Below are 16238 nucleotides of genomic sequence, written 5' to 3'. Positions count from 1 at the left end.
ACTGTCCCACTTTAATTTAATATAGTACTGAAGTATTAGCCATAGCAATAAGGCAAGAGACACACATAAAAGGGATACAAATTGGAAAGGACGAGATTAAGTTATCATTATTTGCAGATGACATGATTCTATACATATAGGACTCTAAAGGCTCTACCAGCAAACTGTTAGAGCTGATAAACACCTACAGCCATATAGAAGGATAAAAATTAAACATACAGAAATCTGTAACCTTCCCATATGCTAACACAAAACACAGAGGATGAAATCAGAGAATCACTCCCACTCACATTTGCATCAGAAAAATAACTTAATATACTTTGGAATAAACCTAACCAAGGAAGTGAAGGATCTCTACAATGAAAACTTTAAAATACTCAAGTGAGAAATTACAGAAGACATTAGGAAATGGAAAAACATCCCTTGTTCTTGGATTGGAAGAATCAATATTGTGAAAATGTCAATCTTACCAAAAGCAATCTACACATTTAATGCAATCTCCATCAAAATTCCAATGACATTCTTAATGCAAATAAAAAAAATCCAAAAATTCATTTGGAAGCACAAAAAATCTCGAATATCTAAAACAATTTTGAGCAACAAAAATATGGCTGGTGGTATCACCATACCTGATTTTTATCTATACTACAGAGCCATAGTAACAAAAACAGCATGGTACTGGCACAAAAACAGACATGTAGATCAATGGAACAGAATAGTGGACCTAGATGTAAGTCTGGGTAGCTAAAGCCACCTGATATTCAACAAAAATGCCAAAAATACTCATAGGAGAGAAGACAGCCTCTTCAGGAAATGGTGCTGTGAAAACTGGATATGCAACTGTAGAAGGGTGAAAATAGATCCTTATCTCTCAAAACTGATAGAGGAAAAAGTAGGGGAAATCCTTCAACATATTGGTATTGGCAAGGACTTTCTGAATATAACCCCAATTGCTCAAGCAATAAGATCATAGATCAACCGCTGGGACTTAATGAAATTACAAAGTTATGTATGGCAAAAGACATTGTGAATAGAGCAAAGAGGCAACCTACAGAGTGGGAGAAATCATTGCCAGCTATACATCTGATAGAGGATTAATATTTAAGATATACAAAGAACTCAAAAAATTAAATAATAAGAAATCAAACAACCCAGTTAAAAAATGGGCTATGTGCCGGGCATGGTGGCGCACGCCTTTAATCCCAGAACTCAGGTGGCAGAGGCAGGAGGATCACTGTGAGTTCAAGGCCACCCTGAGACTACATAGTGAATTCCAGGTCAGCCTGAACTAGAGTGTGACCCTACCTCACAAAAAAGAAAAAGAAAAAAAGAAGAAGAATCAGAAGCAGGACCATCACCACCACCACCACAAATGGCATATAAACATCTAAAAAAAATGTTCATCCCTAGTCATCAGGGAAATGTAGACTAAAAGTACATTGAGATTCCATCTCACTCCTGACAGATTGGGCCACCATCATGAAAACAGATGATCATAAATGTTAGTGGGGATGTGGAAAAAGAGGAACCCTTCTACACTGTTGGTGGGAATGCCATCTGGTCCAGCCATTGTAGAAATCAGTGTGGAGTTCCTGAGACAGCTAAAAATAGATCTACCATATGACCCAGCCATACCACTCCTAGGCATATATCCTAAGGATTCATCTCACTACCTTAGAGATACTTGCTCAACCATGTTTATTGCCGCTCTATTCATAATAGCTGGGAAATGGAACCAGCCTAGATGTCCCTCTACTAATGAGTGGATAATGAAGATGTGGCACATTTATACATTGTACTCATTATACTCAGCAGTAAAGAAAAAGGAAGTTATGAATTTTGCAGGAAAATGGATGGATCTGGAAAGGATTATACTAAGTGAGGTAACCCAGGCCCAGAAAGCCAAAAATTGCATGTTCTCTCTCACATGTGGATCCTAGCTACAAATGACTGGACTTCTGTGTGAGTAGGAAGAAAACTCAGTAGCATATGCCAGTAAGCTAGGAAGGAGATATAAAGGGAAGGAGAAAGGAAGGGAGGGGGGTACTTATTAAGATGGTATTGTATATATGTAAGCAGAGGAATAGATTAAGGGGGGTGAAAAGGCCTAAGTGAGGTTGGGGAAGAGATTGAGTAAAGGAAAGGTGGAGGGAGGGCTAATCAAAATCTAAGAGGGAGCCGGACGTGGTGGCGCATGCTTTTAATTCCAGCACTGGGAGGCAGAGGTAGGAGGATCACCATGAGTTCAAGGCCACCCTGAGACTACATAGTGAATTCCAGGTCAGCCTGGGCTAGAGTGAGACCCTACCTTGAAAAACAAACAAAAAGATGCCATTCTCCGTGCCCACCCCCTCTCACACAGGAAGCCAGGAGCCCTTCACCATGATGCCCACCTCTCCAGTGCCCTAAAAAAGTAGGTTTCCATATGAATTATTTATATCCTCTTATTATTATTATTATTTTGGGGGGGGTGTTTCGAGGTAGGGTTTCACTCTAGCCCAGGCTGACCTGGAATTCACTGTAGTCTCAGTGCTGGGATTAAAGGCATACACCACCACATCTGGCTTTGTTTGCACTGGCTGGAGGCCCTGGCTTGCCCATTCTCTCTCCCCCGCTCTTTCTCTGTCTAATAAATAAATAAATAAATAAATAAATAAATAAATAAATAAATATAAATTTAAAGAATTAATTAATTTTAAAAACATTTTAATTTTTTAAATTTTTTGTTGTTATCTGAGAGTGACAGAGAAAGAGAGAATGGGCGTGCCAAGGCCCCCAGCCACTGCACACATACTCCAGACATGCGCCAGCTCGCACATCTGGCTTAAATGGGTCCTGGGGAATCGAACCTAGGTCTTTTTGGCTTTGCAGGCAAGCGCCTTCACTGATAAGCCACTTCTCCAGCCCTGTTTTGCTCTTTTGTTTCGTGGCAGGGTCTCACTCTAGCCCTGGCTGGCCTCAAACTTATGGTGATCCTCCTACCTCAGCTCATTCTCTCTCTGAGACAGATGCAAAAAAGTGGCGAAGGCAATACAAATATTTAAAAAGCGGTGGTCCAGGGAGAGCGGGCTCCACGGTCAGGGCGCAGAGCAGGGTTCCGGCTGCCAAGGCCCCTTCCCTAAACACCTAGAAGCTTCCTCCTGGGCCTTCCACACCGCTCGCTGGAGGCTTGGGGCTGTCGTCCCTCTTCCCGGCGCTGGGGGACTAGCTCGGGGGACCCAGAGCACCCGCCGCGCGCAGGCGGGGAGCCCGAGCCCGAAGCCAAGCGGGGCGCGGAGAGCCGGCGCTCACGCCACCGCCGTTTCCGCCGAGGCCGACCAGCGAGTTGGCCTCCGGGGGAGGGCGGGCAGGCGGGGCGCGTCTATGGTTTCCGCCGCCTAGAGGGGCCTGACCGGCACTTCCGCCAAGATGGCGGCGCCCAGCTGCGCCGCGGCACGCGCTTCCCCGGAGCGGCTCCCTCGGTGACGGTAAGCGGCCGGCGTGAAGGCCAGGTGGGCGGCCTACCCCGGTGACCCTGCGGCGGGCGGGCCGGGGTCCAGCTCGGGAGGAGGAGAAGGCGGCGGCGGCGGAGCCCGAGGCCCGGCCTGGTGGGCCGCTTCCGCCCCCAGCTCTGTCCGTTGCGCAAGTGTCAACAGCAGCCCCGCTTGGGTCGCTCAGCGAGTCCTAAATGTCTGGCGCTTGTGTCCGACCTCCGGGGCGTGCAGCTTTGAGTTGCTGTGGGAAAGGATTAAGATGTGGGCAGACGGGCTGCCGAGATGGCTTCGCGGTTAAGGCGCTTGCCTGCAAAGACAAAGGACCCAGGTTCGATTCTCCAGGACCCACGTCAAGCCTGATGCACAGGCTGCCGCATGCGTTTGGAGTTCGTTTGCAGCGGCTGATGACACTGGTGTGCCCATTCTCTCTTTTCCCTCTTTCTCCCATAAATAAATAAGTAAAAATTAATAAAAGACTTAAAAAATGTGGGAAGTTGTAGCAGAAAGCCCAAACAGCCGGGAGTGACTGAAAAACGTAATCTGTTAGGGACACCCCTTCCTAGAATGTCTGGCTTAGCAGTCCTGGGTCGATTTGTTTGCTAGTTACTTGGTTTAGGCGCATAGCTAAACCTGTCAGTGTCTAACTCCTTGTTTGTACATTATGGATGCTAGCATTTCCTAATAGGGTTGTTGGCAAGATTCAATGAAATCTGTGTGAAGCAATTACAAGTATGGAGGAATATGATTATTGTGGTTGTGGAATTCTGGGGTTTGGCAGATCAGAAATAACTTCTGAAAGGAAGCAGTTATAAGGTGGCCTCGCAGTTTGCATTTTACTGTGTTACCTGATAACGGAATACAAGCACGATAGGGCCATTTTCCACCCAGTGTTTTTCTGTTTTAGCTTTCAAGGTATCAGTCAGGCTTCCTTCACAGGAGAAACCTTAATCATTTTCCCCTTTGTACCTAAGCTGGCTCATCATTCTTTAACCCAATATATTGTGTGTAGAGGAGTGTCTGACTTTATAAAGAACATTTAAGAGACCTGAAGTGAAAGTATTTTTTTAAATGTTTTGTTATTCGTGTGCGGGTCTATGTTTGTGTGTGAGTGCAGCTGTGGGCATGGCATGGTGCATGCAGAGGTCAGAGGACAACTCTCCCGTCTGTCCTGGCTGGTTCGCCTCATTCGAGGCAGGGTCTCTCTACATCTTGCTCTGCTGCTATTTTTGCTGCACTGGCAGAGAGCCATCTCTTGTCTCTTCCTTCTCCTCACTGTCAGTGCTGACATTGCAGAAATTCACCACAGCCTGGTTGTTTATTTAATTTTTTTTTGTTTATTTTTATTTATTTGAGAACGACAGAGAGAGAAAGAGGCAGAGAGCGAGAGAAAGAACGGGCACGCCAGGGCTTCCAGCCACTGCAAAGAACTCCAGACGCGTGTGCCCCCTTGTGTATCTGGCTAACGTGGGTCCTGGGGAATCGAGCCTCGAACCAGGGTCCTTAGGCTTCACAGGCAAGTGCTTAACCGCTAAGCCATCTCTCCAGCCCTGTTTATTTTTTTATTATTATTATTTTGGTGTGAGTTCAAGGCCAGCCTAAGACTGCATAGTGAACTCCAGGATTCAGCCTGGGCTAGATCAAGATCCTACCTCTAGGGGTTGAAGGGATGGCTTAGCAGTTAAGGTGTTTGCTTGCCTGCAAAGCCAAAAGACCCACAAAGGACTCACAAGGTGGTGCATGTGTCTGGAGTTCTTTTGCAGTGGCTGAAGTCACTGGCACACCCATTCTTTCTCTCTCTCTCAAATAAATAAATAATATATATTTTTTAAAAGATCCTACTTCAAAAAAAAAAAACCAAACTAAATAAATAAATAATAAATGAGGTCAGGTGTGATGGTGCACACCCTTAATTCCAGCACCTGGAAGGCCAAGGTAGGAGGATCACCATCACAGGAGACCAGAACAAATGTTGGGGTACAGGTACAGGATATAGGCTTGCTGACATACTCTTGTCTAGCAGATCAGACATCTCGTAGCTTTGTTCTTATAAGGTGGATATCTAGAGAGGTGCTGTCATCTAGTGCAGAGGGCAGACTGTAGACAAGCGGCCTGGTATGAATTCTTCACACAGCGTGTGACATACAGCAAGCCATCTAACTTTGTTAAGGGTTTGTTTCTTTACTTGTGAGCTAAGTGTGGTGGGAAGTTGAATGAAGTAGTCCACGTTTAAGCACAGCTTGGTGTGTGGTAGCTTCTCTATATATCTAGCCCATTATTAACACCAGGCCCCTGGTTTCTCTCCCCAAGGTTCAAGAGAGATCTCTTTTCTCTGGTTTTGGTATTTTGGGGCAGGGTCTCATTCTAGCCCAGACTGACCTAGAATTCACACTGTAACCCAGGTTGGCCTCAAACTCACAATGATCCTTCCTCCTGCCTCAGCATCCTGAGGACATGCATGCTAGGCAAGCCCCCTGCCAACTGAGCTGCCTCCCTCTCCCTCTCCTTCTCTTAAAAGGGTGATGCCACCTCTCCTTCCCTGGTGAGAGCTTGAGGACGGAGCCTCCTCACCCACCATGAGTATCACGCCAGAGGCTAAGAGTCGTGGGATGAAGTTTGCCGAGGAGCAGCTGCTGAAGCATGGATGGACGCAAGGTCTCTGTCTCCTGGCGCCTCTTCCATATCCCCAGTGGCCTCATGGTCATTTGGTCAGAGAGGCTGGTTTACAGAGAAATTTGCAGAATGCTTGTTGGGACATAGCTGGAAAGGAAAGAACGAGAGAAATTCCTGTTCTTGGGTCATGACAGGAGAAGTGGTTGGGGAAGCAGTTTCTCACTGAAGTTTCTCACAAGGTCTGAGAGAGAAGGCAGATCAGGCTCAGGGACTACATGGAGCAGTCCTAGAATGAATGCAGTTGGGCTTCCCAAAGGCAGAGGATAGCCAGTGCTGTGTGTGTGGATGGCAAGGAGTGGCATGTGCCTGAGGCACCTGTTGTGAGCTTAAAAGTCATTCACTGTTCTCCGCAGGCAAAGGTCTGGGACGGAAGGAGAATGGCATCACCCAGGCCCTCAAGGTGACACTGAAGCAAGACACTCACGGCGTAAGCCTGAAGGCCGGTTGGCAGGGTGGGAGGAGGAGCCACAAGGGCGGAGGTCCGCAGAACTCAGCTCATCACCATTATTCCCCTGCAGGTGGGACACGACCCTGCCAAGGAGTTCACAGACCACTGGTGGAGTGACCTCTTCAACAGGACCGCAGCCAGCTTGGTGGTAGACTCAGGGGAGGTAGGAGCTGGACAGGAAGCTCATGAAACATGATGGCCTGGGCTGCTGGGGGTGGAGTACACGCACACCACCCACTCACTGACACTTTCCTGCAGGATGGAGTACAGATCAGGCACCTTTCTAAGGAGACTGCCCAGCATGACCGCCCCAAGCCCAATTTGCTGTATCAGAAGTTTGTGAAGGTACTGGAGGCTGGGTTGAGAGAGCCCTTCTGGTCTCCCTTGGGTCTTGTGTGCCATACCACTTCAGGACTGCCCTGACATACTGAGATCCTGCCTGGCCTTGCTTCGAGACAGCACAGACCCTCAACAGGTTCCATGGAAGTTCTAGGAAGTTGGAGGGAGGGCACAGCTGATCAGCTAGGAGCTGTTGAAGGGGGTGAGGGGAGGAAAATGCCGGTGTCTAATTCAAAAGACTTGGGAGACAGGAAACCTGATTGACAGGTTACCTGGGCTATTTCATATGTTTATTTCATCTATGTGGCCCAAAGCGGCTTGCTGAAGAGCCTGTAGCTGGTTAACAGTGGCAAAAAGACTAGAACCCAGGTCTTCAGCTGTTACTGGAGAAGGAAACAGATAATGGTGATCTGTAATGCATTCAAGCTTTATATGCTGTCTTACACATCTTTCCCACTTCTCTACATCTCTTGTCACCTATTTCAGTTCAGACCCTTGTCGCCTCTTTTACAGCCTGCTTACCTCAAGTCTGAATCCCCAGTTCAGTCCTGACCTCCACAAAGTATCCAGGTTTCCTTTTCTTTTGTTTTTTTAAAATTTTTATTTTTTATTTATTTGACAGAGAAAGAGGGAGCGAGAGTGAAAGAATGGGTGTGCCAGGTCTCCAGCCACTACAAATGAACTCCAGACACGTGCGCCCCCTTGTGCATCTGGCTAACATGGGTCCTGGGGAATCGAACCTGGGTCCTTTGGCTTTGCAGGCCAACGCCTTAACCGCTAAGCCATCCCTCTGGCCCCTTTTTTTTGTTTGTTTGTTTTTGGTTTTTTGAGGTAGGGTCTCACTCTGGTCCAGGCTGACCTGGAATTAACTCTGTAGTCTCAGGGTGGCCTTGAACTCACGGAGATCTTCCTACCTCTGCCTCCTGAGTGCTGGGATTAAAGGCGTGCGTCACCACGCCCGGTTTCCCTTTTGTTTGTTTTTTAAGGCAGGATCTCATGTAGTTCAGGTTGGCCTCAAACTCTCTATGTAGGAGTTCATTTTTGGTTGGCTGTGTACCTCAGCTTCCTGAGTACTGGGATTAAAGGTATGTGCCATCATTCCTAGTCTGAGACCTAGACTTAAATTATTTTTTAGCCAGGCATGGTGATGCATACCTTTAATCCCAGCACTAGGGAGGCAGAGGTAGGAGGATCACTGAGTTCCAGACCACCCTGAAACTACATAGTGAATTCCAGGTCAGCCTGGACTAGAGTGAAACCCTACCTTGAAAAACCAAAATAATAATAATGATTTACTCATTTGAGAGAGAGAGAGGGAGTGAGTGAGTATGGGTACACCAGGGGCTGCTATTGTAGACAAACTCCAGATGTATGTGCCACTTTGTGTATCTAAGACCTGACACTTTTTGTACCCAGCCCCCAACCCATTCAAGCATTAGCTGTGATTCATTCTCTTAAGTTCCCCAGGCCTCTCCTCCTACCTGCACTAAAGTGAAGTCTGGCATCTTGGAGGCTTGGGTTCCTGGTTGTCATGGTCGCTGCAGCTCTCCAAGTCCTTAGCTTCTGTCTGCCTGATGACAGATGAGGCCTGGAGCTTCTCATCTAACTACCGCCATCTCCTGAGTGCTGTGACGAGAGCCATCTGCCTGGTTGATGTGGTTCAAACCCAGGGCCTCGCGCCTGCTAGGCAAGCACTCTTAACAAGAAGCTCCATCACCAGCCCCTAGAGGGTTCAAGTCCCACTGTGTCACTGGCACCTCTTTGATCTGCAGTGACATTCCAATACTGGGGTTATAAGTGTTTGTCACCTTTACATTTATATCTATTTATATAATACAGAGGTTCTGAGGATTGAACTCAAGTCCTTAAAAAAAAAAATGGGGGCTGGAGAGATGGCTTAGCAGTTAAAGCACTTGTCTGTGAAGCCTAAGGACCTAGGTTCAATTCTCCAGGTCCCACGTTAGCCAGCTGCACATCATGGCACATGCATCTGGAGTTTGTTTGCAGTGGCTAGAGGCCCTGGAATGCCCATTCTCTCTCCCTCTGTATCTAATAAATAAAATGATTTTTAAAAATATATATTTTAGGGGGCTGGAGAGATGGCTTAGCAGTTAAGGCAAAGCCAGAGGATCCCGGTTCAACTCTCCAGGACCCATGTAAGCCAGATGCACAAGGTGGCACATGCATCTGGAGTTTGTTTACAGTGGCTGGAGGCCCTGGCATGCCCATTCTCTCTCTGCCTCTTTCTCTCCTCAAATAAATAATATGTTTGTTTGTTTTGTTTTTCAATGTAGGGTCTCACTCTAGTTCAGGCTGACCTGGAATTCACTCTGTATTCTCAGGGTGGCCTCAAACTCATACAATCCTCCCACCTCTGCCTCCTGAGTGCTGGGATTAAAGGTGTGTACACCATGCCCAACTAAAATGTTTTAAAAAATATTTTATTTTTATTTATTTGAGAGAGACAAAGAGAAAAAGGCAGAGAGGGAGAATGGGCATGCCAGGGTCTCCAGCCACTGTAAATGAACTGCAGATGCATGTGTCACCCTGTGTGTCTGGCTTACATGGGTACTGGGGAACTGAACCTGGTGGGTCCTTAAGTTTTGCAGGCAAACTCCTTAACTGCTAAGCCATCTCCAGTCAGGACTTTATGCTGGCAAAGCAAGCACTTTACTGACTAAGCTCTACCTATAGGTTTTGCACATGGGCTTCCTTCTGCCATTGTTTTCCCTTCACCCTTTCACCTGCTGTTTCTTGTCTTCCACATGTGGCTTACACATCTGCCTTTCCTAGAAATTCCTCCCCAAGCCCTGAAGTCTGCATTGGAACAGGTGAAGGTGGCAGATTCCTGCTTTGAGCTATAAATTCCAGGGGGTAGTGTCTTCCACAAGGGAAGAAGTTTGTACTGGACTTGAAGTGGCCCCACATATCCCATGATCCCTCCTTCTAGATGGCCACACTAGACTCTGGCAGAGAGAAGCCAAACAAAGACTTGGAGAGCTGCAGTGATGGTGACACCCAGGGACCCAAGCCTGCAAAGATGTGAGACTTCACTGCACTGCGGGTGGGGGGGGGAGTCTAACACTGGCCTGGGTTCAGGGAGGGGGTGGAGTTGATTTTATTAATCTTTGTATCCTGGCACTCCAAAAAGCAGATCTTGAACAGAAACTGCTGGAGAAGCGTTCAGACGGGAGTCAGGCCTTCCCACCAGGTGTGTGTAACTGTGCTTGCTCCACAGCCTCACCGACGAGATGCTGCTCAGAGCTTGTGAAGGGAGAACAGCACACAAGTAAGTAGGGCAGCTTACTGGGCGTTTGAGGACAGCCTGTGTGACCTTCCAGTTGTTTTTGGTTTTGACGGGGAGGGTCTTGCTCGAGACTTTGAATTCTGTCTAGACTCAGGGTGGCCTCAAACTTTCACAGTGATCCTCCTATCTTGATGGTCTCCAGATTGCTAAAATTAAAGGAGTTGCTACCAAGCCCAGCTCTTTCAATTCTTCTGTCCCAGGGAAATAGTTTCTATTGATCCCTCCATACTTGGAGCCAGGTTTCTCTCCCCTCAACTTTCCTGCAGGCCTAAGATTAGGCCTGTTTCTCAGTAAGCTGGCTGACACAGATCCTATGTGTCGCAGGGCTGCCCGGGTTGGAATCACAATGAAGGCCAAGCTTGCTCGCCTGGAGGCACAGGAACAAGCTTTCCTGGCTCGTCTCAAAGGCCAAGATCTAGAGGCCTCTGAACCACAGACTGAGAGCAAGCCCCCTCAAAAAAAGAAAAAGAAAAAGAAGCATAAGGAGGAGGAAGAGGATATAGCAAATGAAAAGAATACAGATGAAGACTTCCTAGAATGCTTTGACCAGACCTTTAAGAAAAGCAAAAAGAAAAGGCGGCAAGAACAAGCCTTAGATGAGAGAGTGAAAGCTCTAGGAAGTGAGGAGGAAGAGGCTGCAGGAGAACTGAAGACGAGTCAGCAATCAGATAGGTCTCCCCAGAAGAAGAAAAAGAAGAGGCGGCACCACAAAAAGGAGGAGATGGAGGTCTGTCGTAGAGAAGAAGGCAAGGAGGTGGCCAAGGAGACCAACAGCGGAGCAGGCATGGACGCCTGCAGTAGAGGCAAGAAGTGGCAGTGTGAGAAGGACTCAAAAACACAGGAGGAAGAAGGGAAGGATGGCCGAACCAAAGCAGAAAGAGCAGGGAGAAAAAGCAAGAAGGAAAAACAGTATGAGGCGGCGGCAGCCTCGGACATAAGCAGTGAAGCCTACAGGACTTGGGACGTAGAGAATGATGGCAAGAAGAGAAGCAGGCCACACCCAGAGGAGACAGCTGATGACCACAGTGACCAGAGAGCCAAAAAGAAGAAACAAAAGAGGCACTGAAGGTGGGACTTCGGCATGACCCCTGTGAGGAGGCCCTCCTGAGGAGGAAACAGCTCTGGAACAACACACCAAACTGCCGAGAAGCATCTGTAGACATGGTTCCCTATGGCTGCCCAACTGCCTCCACAAGCCCAGCAGCGAAGGGACAAAGTGTGCTGGGGCTGCAGAGGGACACAGCTGTACTTGAAGGAATTTTCCTGACAAAAGCAGCTCAAAGTCGGAAAGAATGAATGTAAGAGCCAAAGGAAGGGTAGGACTCCTTGCAACGTGCTCCTCCAGACACAAGATGGCCCAGAGACCCATGACCTCACAGTGCCAGCCACTCCCTACACAAGACCATCCTAATAGCAGGAAAACATCATAACATCAAAGTAGGAGACTGATTGAGAGGAGGAGGGGATATGATAAGAGAGTTGAGTGTCAAAGAGGAAAATGGGAGGAGGGAGTCACCATGGGATATTGTTTACAGTTACGGAAGTTGTCAAAAAAAATTAAAAAGCAGCTGAAAGTGTAGACTTACGTGAAATGTCTTGATTTTCAAATATTGTAAAGCATAAGAACATAAATTTAGGTGTCTGGTCTAGGATTCGGTTGACAGGCTGCCCACTTCTACACCCAATTGTGAATAAATGAGAGCTTCAGGCTCAAGCCAACAGTTCAGTCCCAACCACTATCTCTTCTAACCTGGAAAAGTCTTGAATACAATCCTAGTTGATGTTCCTTGGAGACCTTTAAAGAAACTGCTTCTGTTAACATCTTGGAGTCTTGCTACACTGGTGTTATGTGGAATTGTCATCCACTTCCTTGTGTGCCCAGTCAGGAAATAACTCCTGTGCGATGCCATCCCACCTGACTTGGCAGCTGAGTTGTGTTCCCTTGTTCACAGTTGCTTGGTGTCCGCCACAGACAGCCCAACTTTGCCAGTATTGCTCTCACTCCCACCACCCAGTAGCGATAACAAAAGCACTAGGACTCCAGGTTGGGGAGAGAAAGTACCAAGTCTTTATTGAAACTTGCCCACCTGCCTCCCTCAGTGCAGACGGTAGACACACTCGGTGTCAGGGTAGGATGGCAAGTTCAGTTTGTACTTCTCTTCCAGAGCTCGTGGTACAAAACGACCTCCCAAGTAATGGTAGCGACCGGTAAACTGAGTGGCAGACTTTTTGGGTGCTGTCAGTGAGATGAGCAAGTCTGGCTGGATCCCCCCAGAGCTTCCCTTCTCCACATCCCATCCTGAAAAGAAAGTATCAAGGACGGACAGAAGAGGCCATGGGTCAGTCCTCTTCAGCACCTAGCTTTAGTCCTAAAGGAGCCCCCCACTTAGTCATTCTACCAACTCTACCTACCACTAAGCTTGAGTTTCTCCATATGGCCGGCTTAAATTTTGCTCACCTAGAAGGCCACCTTCTACCTTCCTAGATTCACATAATGTTACTGTACTTGCATGTTGATGTCAGGTGTCTTCCTCCGCGCTCCACTTTATTGAGGCAGAACTCTCTCACACCCAGAGCTAGCCAGCTGGCTGTGGACACCCTGGCCCTGCCTTGATCTTGAGAGGGGGTGAGGTTACCCTCGGGGAGAGGTTACGTTGGTGCTGCTGGTCTACACTCCAGTCCTCACGCATCGGTGGCGAGTGCTTTCTCCACTGAGCCACCTCCCCGGCCACTAAAACCTTCTGCCCTGCTCTGTGCTGTGGCTCAGCACTCGGGTCTCCCAGGCCCCAGCCTTGAGGCAAGGTAAAGCCACCCCCAACGTTTTGGGTCCCAGCACCTGAGGGAATGTCGATGCTGGCAATGGGCACAGTGAGTTCACCCAGGACACTCAGGATGCTGTGGAATGGCTCCCGAACATCGCCCTTAAAGCTGAAGCCGAAGATGGCGTCCACCACCAGCTCGTACAGTCCGTCAATCACGGGCTGTGGGGGGCGGGCAAAGGCAAGGTCAGGACGCTTGCCCAGCTAGTGTCTTAGCCAGGGAGTCCTGCTCCTGTGCCCACAGACCTGCCACGATAGAACCTGCCTTCAGGGGCCGTCCTAAGGCCTAGAGCAAAGGGGAAGAAGACCCTAATTCAGGCCAGTCTGAATCCAAACATTTTCCGTTGAGTGCCTGCCTGACACGGAGGCTACTGTGTCAAGCAGCTTGAGACCGGGACTGATGCTAGTCAGCTCTGCCTCCATTCAGTCCTGTGACCCTGGACAAACCACCACATCTTCATCTATAGGACACACTAAACTTTTTTGTCTCAAAGTTTTCACCCTTAAGTCGCTGTATCTAAAGAAAATTTAGATACAGGTTTTTGTGGAAGTGGGGAGATGGCTCAATGGTTAAAGGCACTGCTGACCTGGGTTCAAGTCCCCAGTACCCACATAAAGCCAAATGCAAAACAAAAACCACCTTTAGAACACACTCCAGTCCCCGAGGGCCAGATCAGGTTTTCCACGTTAGGAGGACGGCAGGGGAGAACTTGGGCGGTGGTTGTACTGGGTGCGATTCAGGAGCACAGTTCTATCCAGAGGGCACCCTTCGGGCACCGTTTGTGGCAGGCGCCAGACCGGTGCGCTCAGTCTGGCTAGCAGGGCCTCTGGGAGAAGGGCCGCCTCAAACTGCAGCCGCTTACCTCTGGGGGCATTTCTTCAAGGAAGGGGATGTCCATTTTCTGACACTGAGTCACCAGCCGGGTGAAGAGTGGTTTGTTGGGTCGTTTGGGGTAATAGACGGTTGGCTGGTAGCCCTACGAGAGAGGGGCCGGGGTCATCAACGCCCCGATCCCAGGGCCCTGCTGCCCTCCTCGGAGCCTCGGCCCCTTACTCACAAAGAGTTTGAGGTGTCGGGCACACACCAGGCCATCTCCTCCGTTATTCCCGGGGCCGCAGACGACCAGGACTGCAGGGGGGCTCTTGGACATGGACGTGGGGGGGTACACCTAGGGGCAAAGGGCCGGGCACTAGCGCTAGGCCCGGGGGCGTCAGGCCCGGGGGCCCGCCCACTCGCCCCTTCCCAAAGCCGGGGCGTGCCACCGACCTTGGCGATGGCTGTGGCACAGCTCAGCCCGGCCAGCTCCATGAGTTGGTCCACGCTGAACTGATACTCGTCGAACAGCTCCGCGTCCACGGCCTGCGCCTCCTCCTGGCTGGGGGAAGGGCGGGCCTGAGCGTCCGCGCGCCGCCCGGGACGGGGCGGGCAGGGCGCGGACGTACCTCAGGTACTTGACTCCCGGGCCGGCCATGCTGCCCCCCGAGCTCGGGCGAAGGCCGCCCCACCACGCCGCTGCCGCTGCTCGGCAGACGCCCGGCCGGCTTGTGCCCCGCGGCAGGCGCGAGCCCGCCACCAGCAGCCCGAGCCCCAGCAGCGCGCGCAGCCCCGACATCCGGCCCTCAGCGCGCCATCGGCCCGCCCGCGCATGCGCAGGCAGCGCTCCCAGCCCTTTGCAACCGGCGTGGGGTTCCGAGTTCCATCCGGGACGGGCGTCCCCCGCGCCTTCCGTTCCGGCCTGCACAGAAGCGCTTTGCTCCCGGCCGCATAATTCACGGTTTCTTTTTTGTTTGTTTTTAAGGTCTCTCTCTAGCCCAGGCTGACCTGGAATTCACTGGAATCACTCCGGGATTCAAAGCGTGCGCCACCACACCCGGCTTTTAAATTGTTTATTTATTTGAGAGAAAGAGAAAGAATGGGCGCACCAGGGCCTCTAGCTACAGCAAACAAACTTCAGATGCATGCGACACCATGTACAGCTGACTTAAGTGGGTACCGGGGAATTGAACCTGGGTCTTCGCAGGCGAGCACCTTAACCGCTAAGCCATCTCTCCAAGCGCCTTCCTTTACTTGTATAAACCTACACCTTCCAGTTTGCTTCCCTAAAGGGGATCAATTAATACATCCCTGAAGCAATTGAGTGCAGAATTGGTCTAGAATCTTTTTTTTTTTTGGTAATTTAAAAAACTTTTTTATTTATTAGAGATAGAGGGAGGAAAGGAGAGAATAGACCTGCCAGGGCCTTCTGGACCTGCAAACAAACTCCAGATGCATGAACCACCACGAATGAGCATCTGGCTTATATGGGTTCTGGGAAGTTGAGCCTGGGTTCTTAGGCTTTGCAGGCAAACACCTTAACCGGGAGCCCCCCCTTTTTTTGCTAATGTGTAACAATCTCCTTGCTTATATATTACATGGCAATGCCCTCCAAATTGAAACAAAACTAGGACAGGCCTACTAAGACTCACAAGTTTCAGGAAGCTCCTGAAACTTACAAGATTCACAAGGGGGCTGGCAAATGGCTTAGCAGTTAAAGGCATTTGCTTGCAAAGCCTGTAGGCCTAGGTTCATTCCACAGATGCCCAATGTGGCACATGTGTCTGAAGTTTGTTTGCAGTAGCAAGAGGCCTGGCTCACCCATACTTACTCTTTTTTCACAAATAAATAAATTTTAATTTTTTATTTAGTTTGGGTTTTTTGAGATAGGTTCTCACTCTAGCCCAGGCTGACCTGGAATTCACTATGTATTCTCAGGGTGGCCATCAACTCACAGTGATCCTCCTACCTCTGCCTCCTGAGTGCTAGGATTAAAGGCGTGCGCCACCATGCCCACCTTCAAAAAAAAATTGGGAGGTCCTGGAGAAATGGCTTAGTGGTTAAGGCATTTTCCTGAGAAGCCAAAGGACCCAGGTTCTATTCTCCAGGACCCACGTAAGCCAGATGCACAAGGTGGTACATGCATCTGGAGTTCCTTTACAGTGATGAATGTCCTGGTGTGCCCATTCTCTCTATCTCTCTCTCAAATAAATAAAATAAAATAAATATCATTAATTTTTTTTTTCTGGTTTGCACATATGCACGCATTGCGGGGGGAGGGGCAATGTGTACTCCCCAGGACCTCTTGCCACTGCAAACAATGTCAGATGCTTGTGTGACTATTTGGGTCCAGCTTTACATGAGTAGC

The 16238-nt window shown here is 49.1% G+C and overlaps 2 protein-coding genes across 4 annotated transcripts; one reads left to right on the top strand and one right to left on the bottom strand.

Annotated features, from left to right (window-relative positions):
• Positions 1 to 3391: 3391 nt before the first annotated feature.
• Gpatch4 (G-patch domain containing 4) lies at positions 3392 to 11816 on the top strand. 2 transcript variants are annotated; one of them, XM_045138837.1, is made up of 8 exons: positions 3392 to 3467; positions 5989 to 6125; positions 6497 to 6570; positions 6662 to 6754; positions 6850 to 6936; positions 9881 to 9972; positions 10169 to 10219; positions 10562 to 11816. In XM_045138837.1, exons 2-8 carry the CDS (start codon positions 6047 to 6049, stop codon positions 11301 to 11303), a joined length of 1218 nt encoding a protein of 405 aa, XP_044994772.1. In that variant the 5' UTR covers positions 3392 to 3467; positions 5989 to 6046; the 3' UTR covers positions 11304 to 11816. The 2 variants fall into 2 exon arrangements, with proteins under 2 accessions (XP_044994772.1, XP_004667166.2); XM_004667109.2 differs by having other exon boundaries at positions 3449 to 3491.
• Positions 11817 to 12282: 466 nt separating this feature from the next.
• Positions 12283 to 14669, bottom strand: Naxe (NAD(P)HX epimerase). 2 transcript variants are annotated; one of them, XM_004667286.2, is made up of 6 exons: positions 14500 to 14669; positions 14324 to 14432; positions 14115 to 14225; positions 13920 to 14033; positions 13074 to 13218; positions 12283 to 12536 (listed from the first exon to the last, which is right to left on the bottom strand). In XM_004667286.2, exons 1-6 carry the CDS (start codon positions 14667 to 14669, stop codon positions 12334 to 12336), a joined length of 852 nt encoding a protein of 283 aa, XP_004667343.1. In that variant the 3' UTR covers positions 12283 to 12333. The 2 variants fall into 2 exon arrangements, with proteins under 2 accessions (XP_004667343.1, XP_044994301.1); XM_045138366.1 differs by having other exon boundaries at positions 14324 to 14428; positions 14500 to 14525.
• Positions 14670 to 16238: the final 1569 nt, after the last annotated feature.

The sequence above is a fragment of the Jaculus jaculus genome, chromosome 19, assembly GCF_020740685.1.
Source record: "Jaculus jaculus isolate mJacJac1 chromosome 19, mJacJac1.mat.Y.cur, whole genome shotgun sequence".
NCBI classification, from domain to species: domain Eukaryota; kingdom Metazoa; phylum Chordata; class Mammalia; order Rodentia; family Dipodidae; genus Jaculus; species Jaculus jaculus.
The sequence above is the reverse complement of the archived record's forward strand: the minus strand, read 5'-3'. Positions and strand labels throughout refer to the sequence as shown.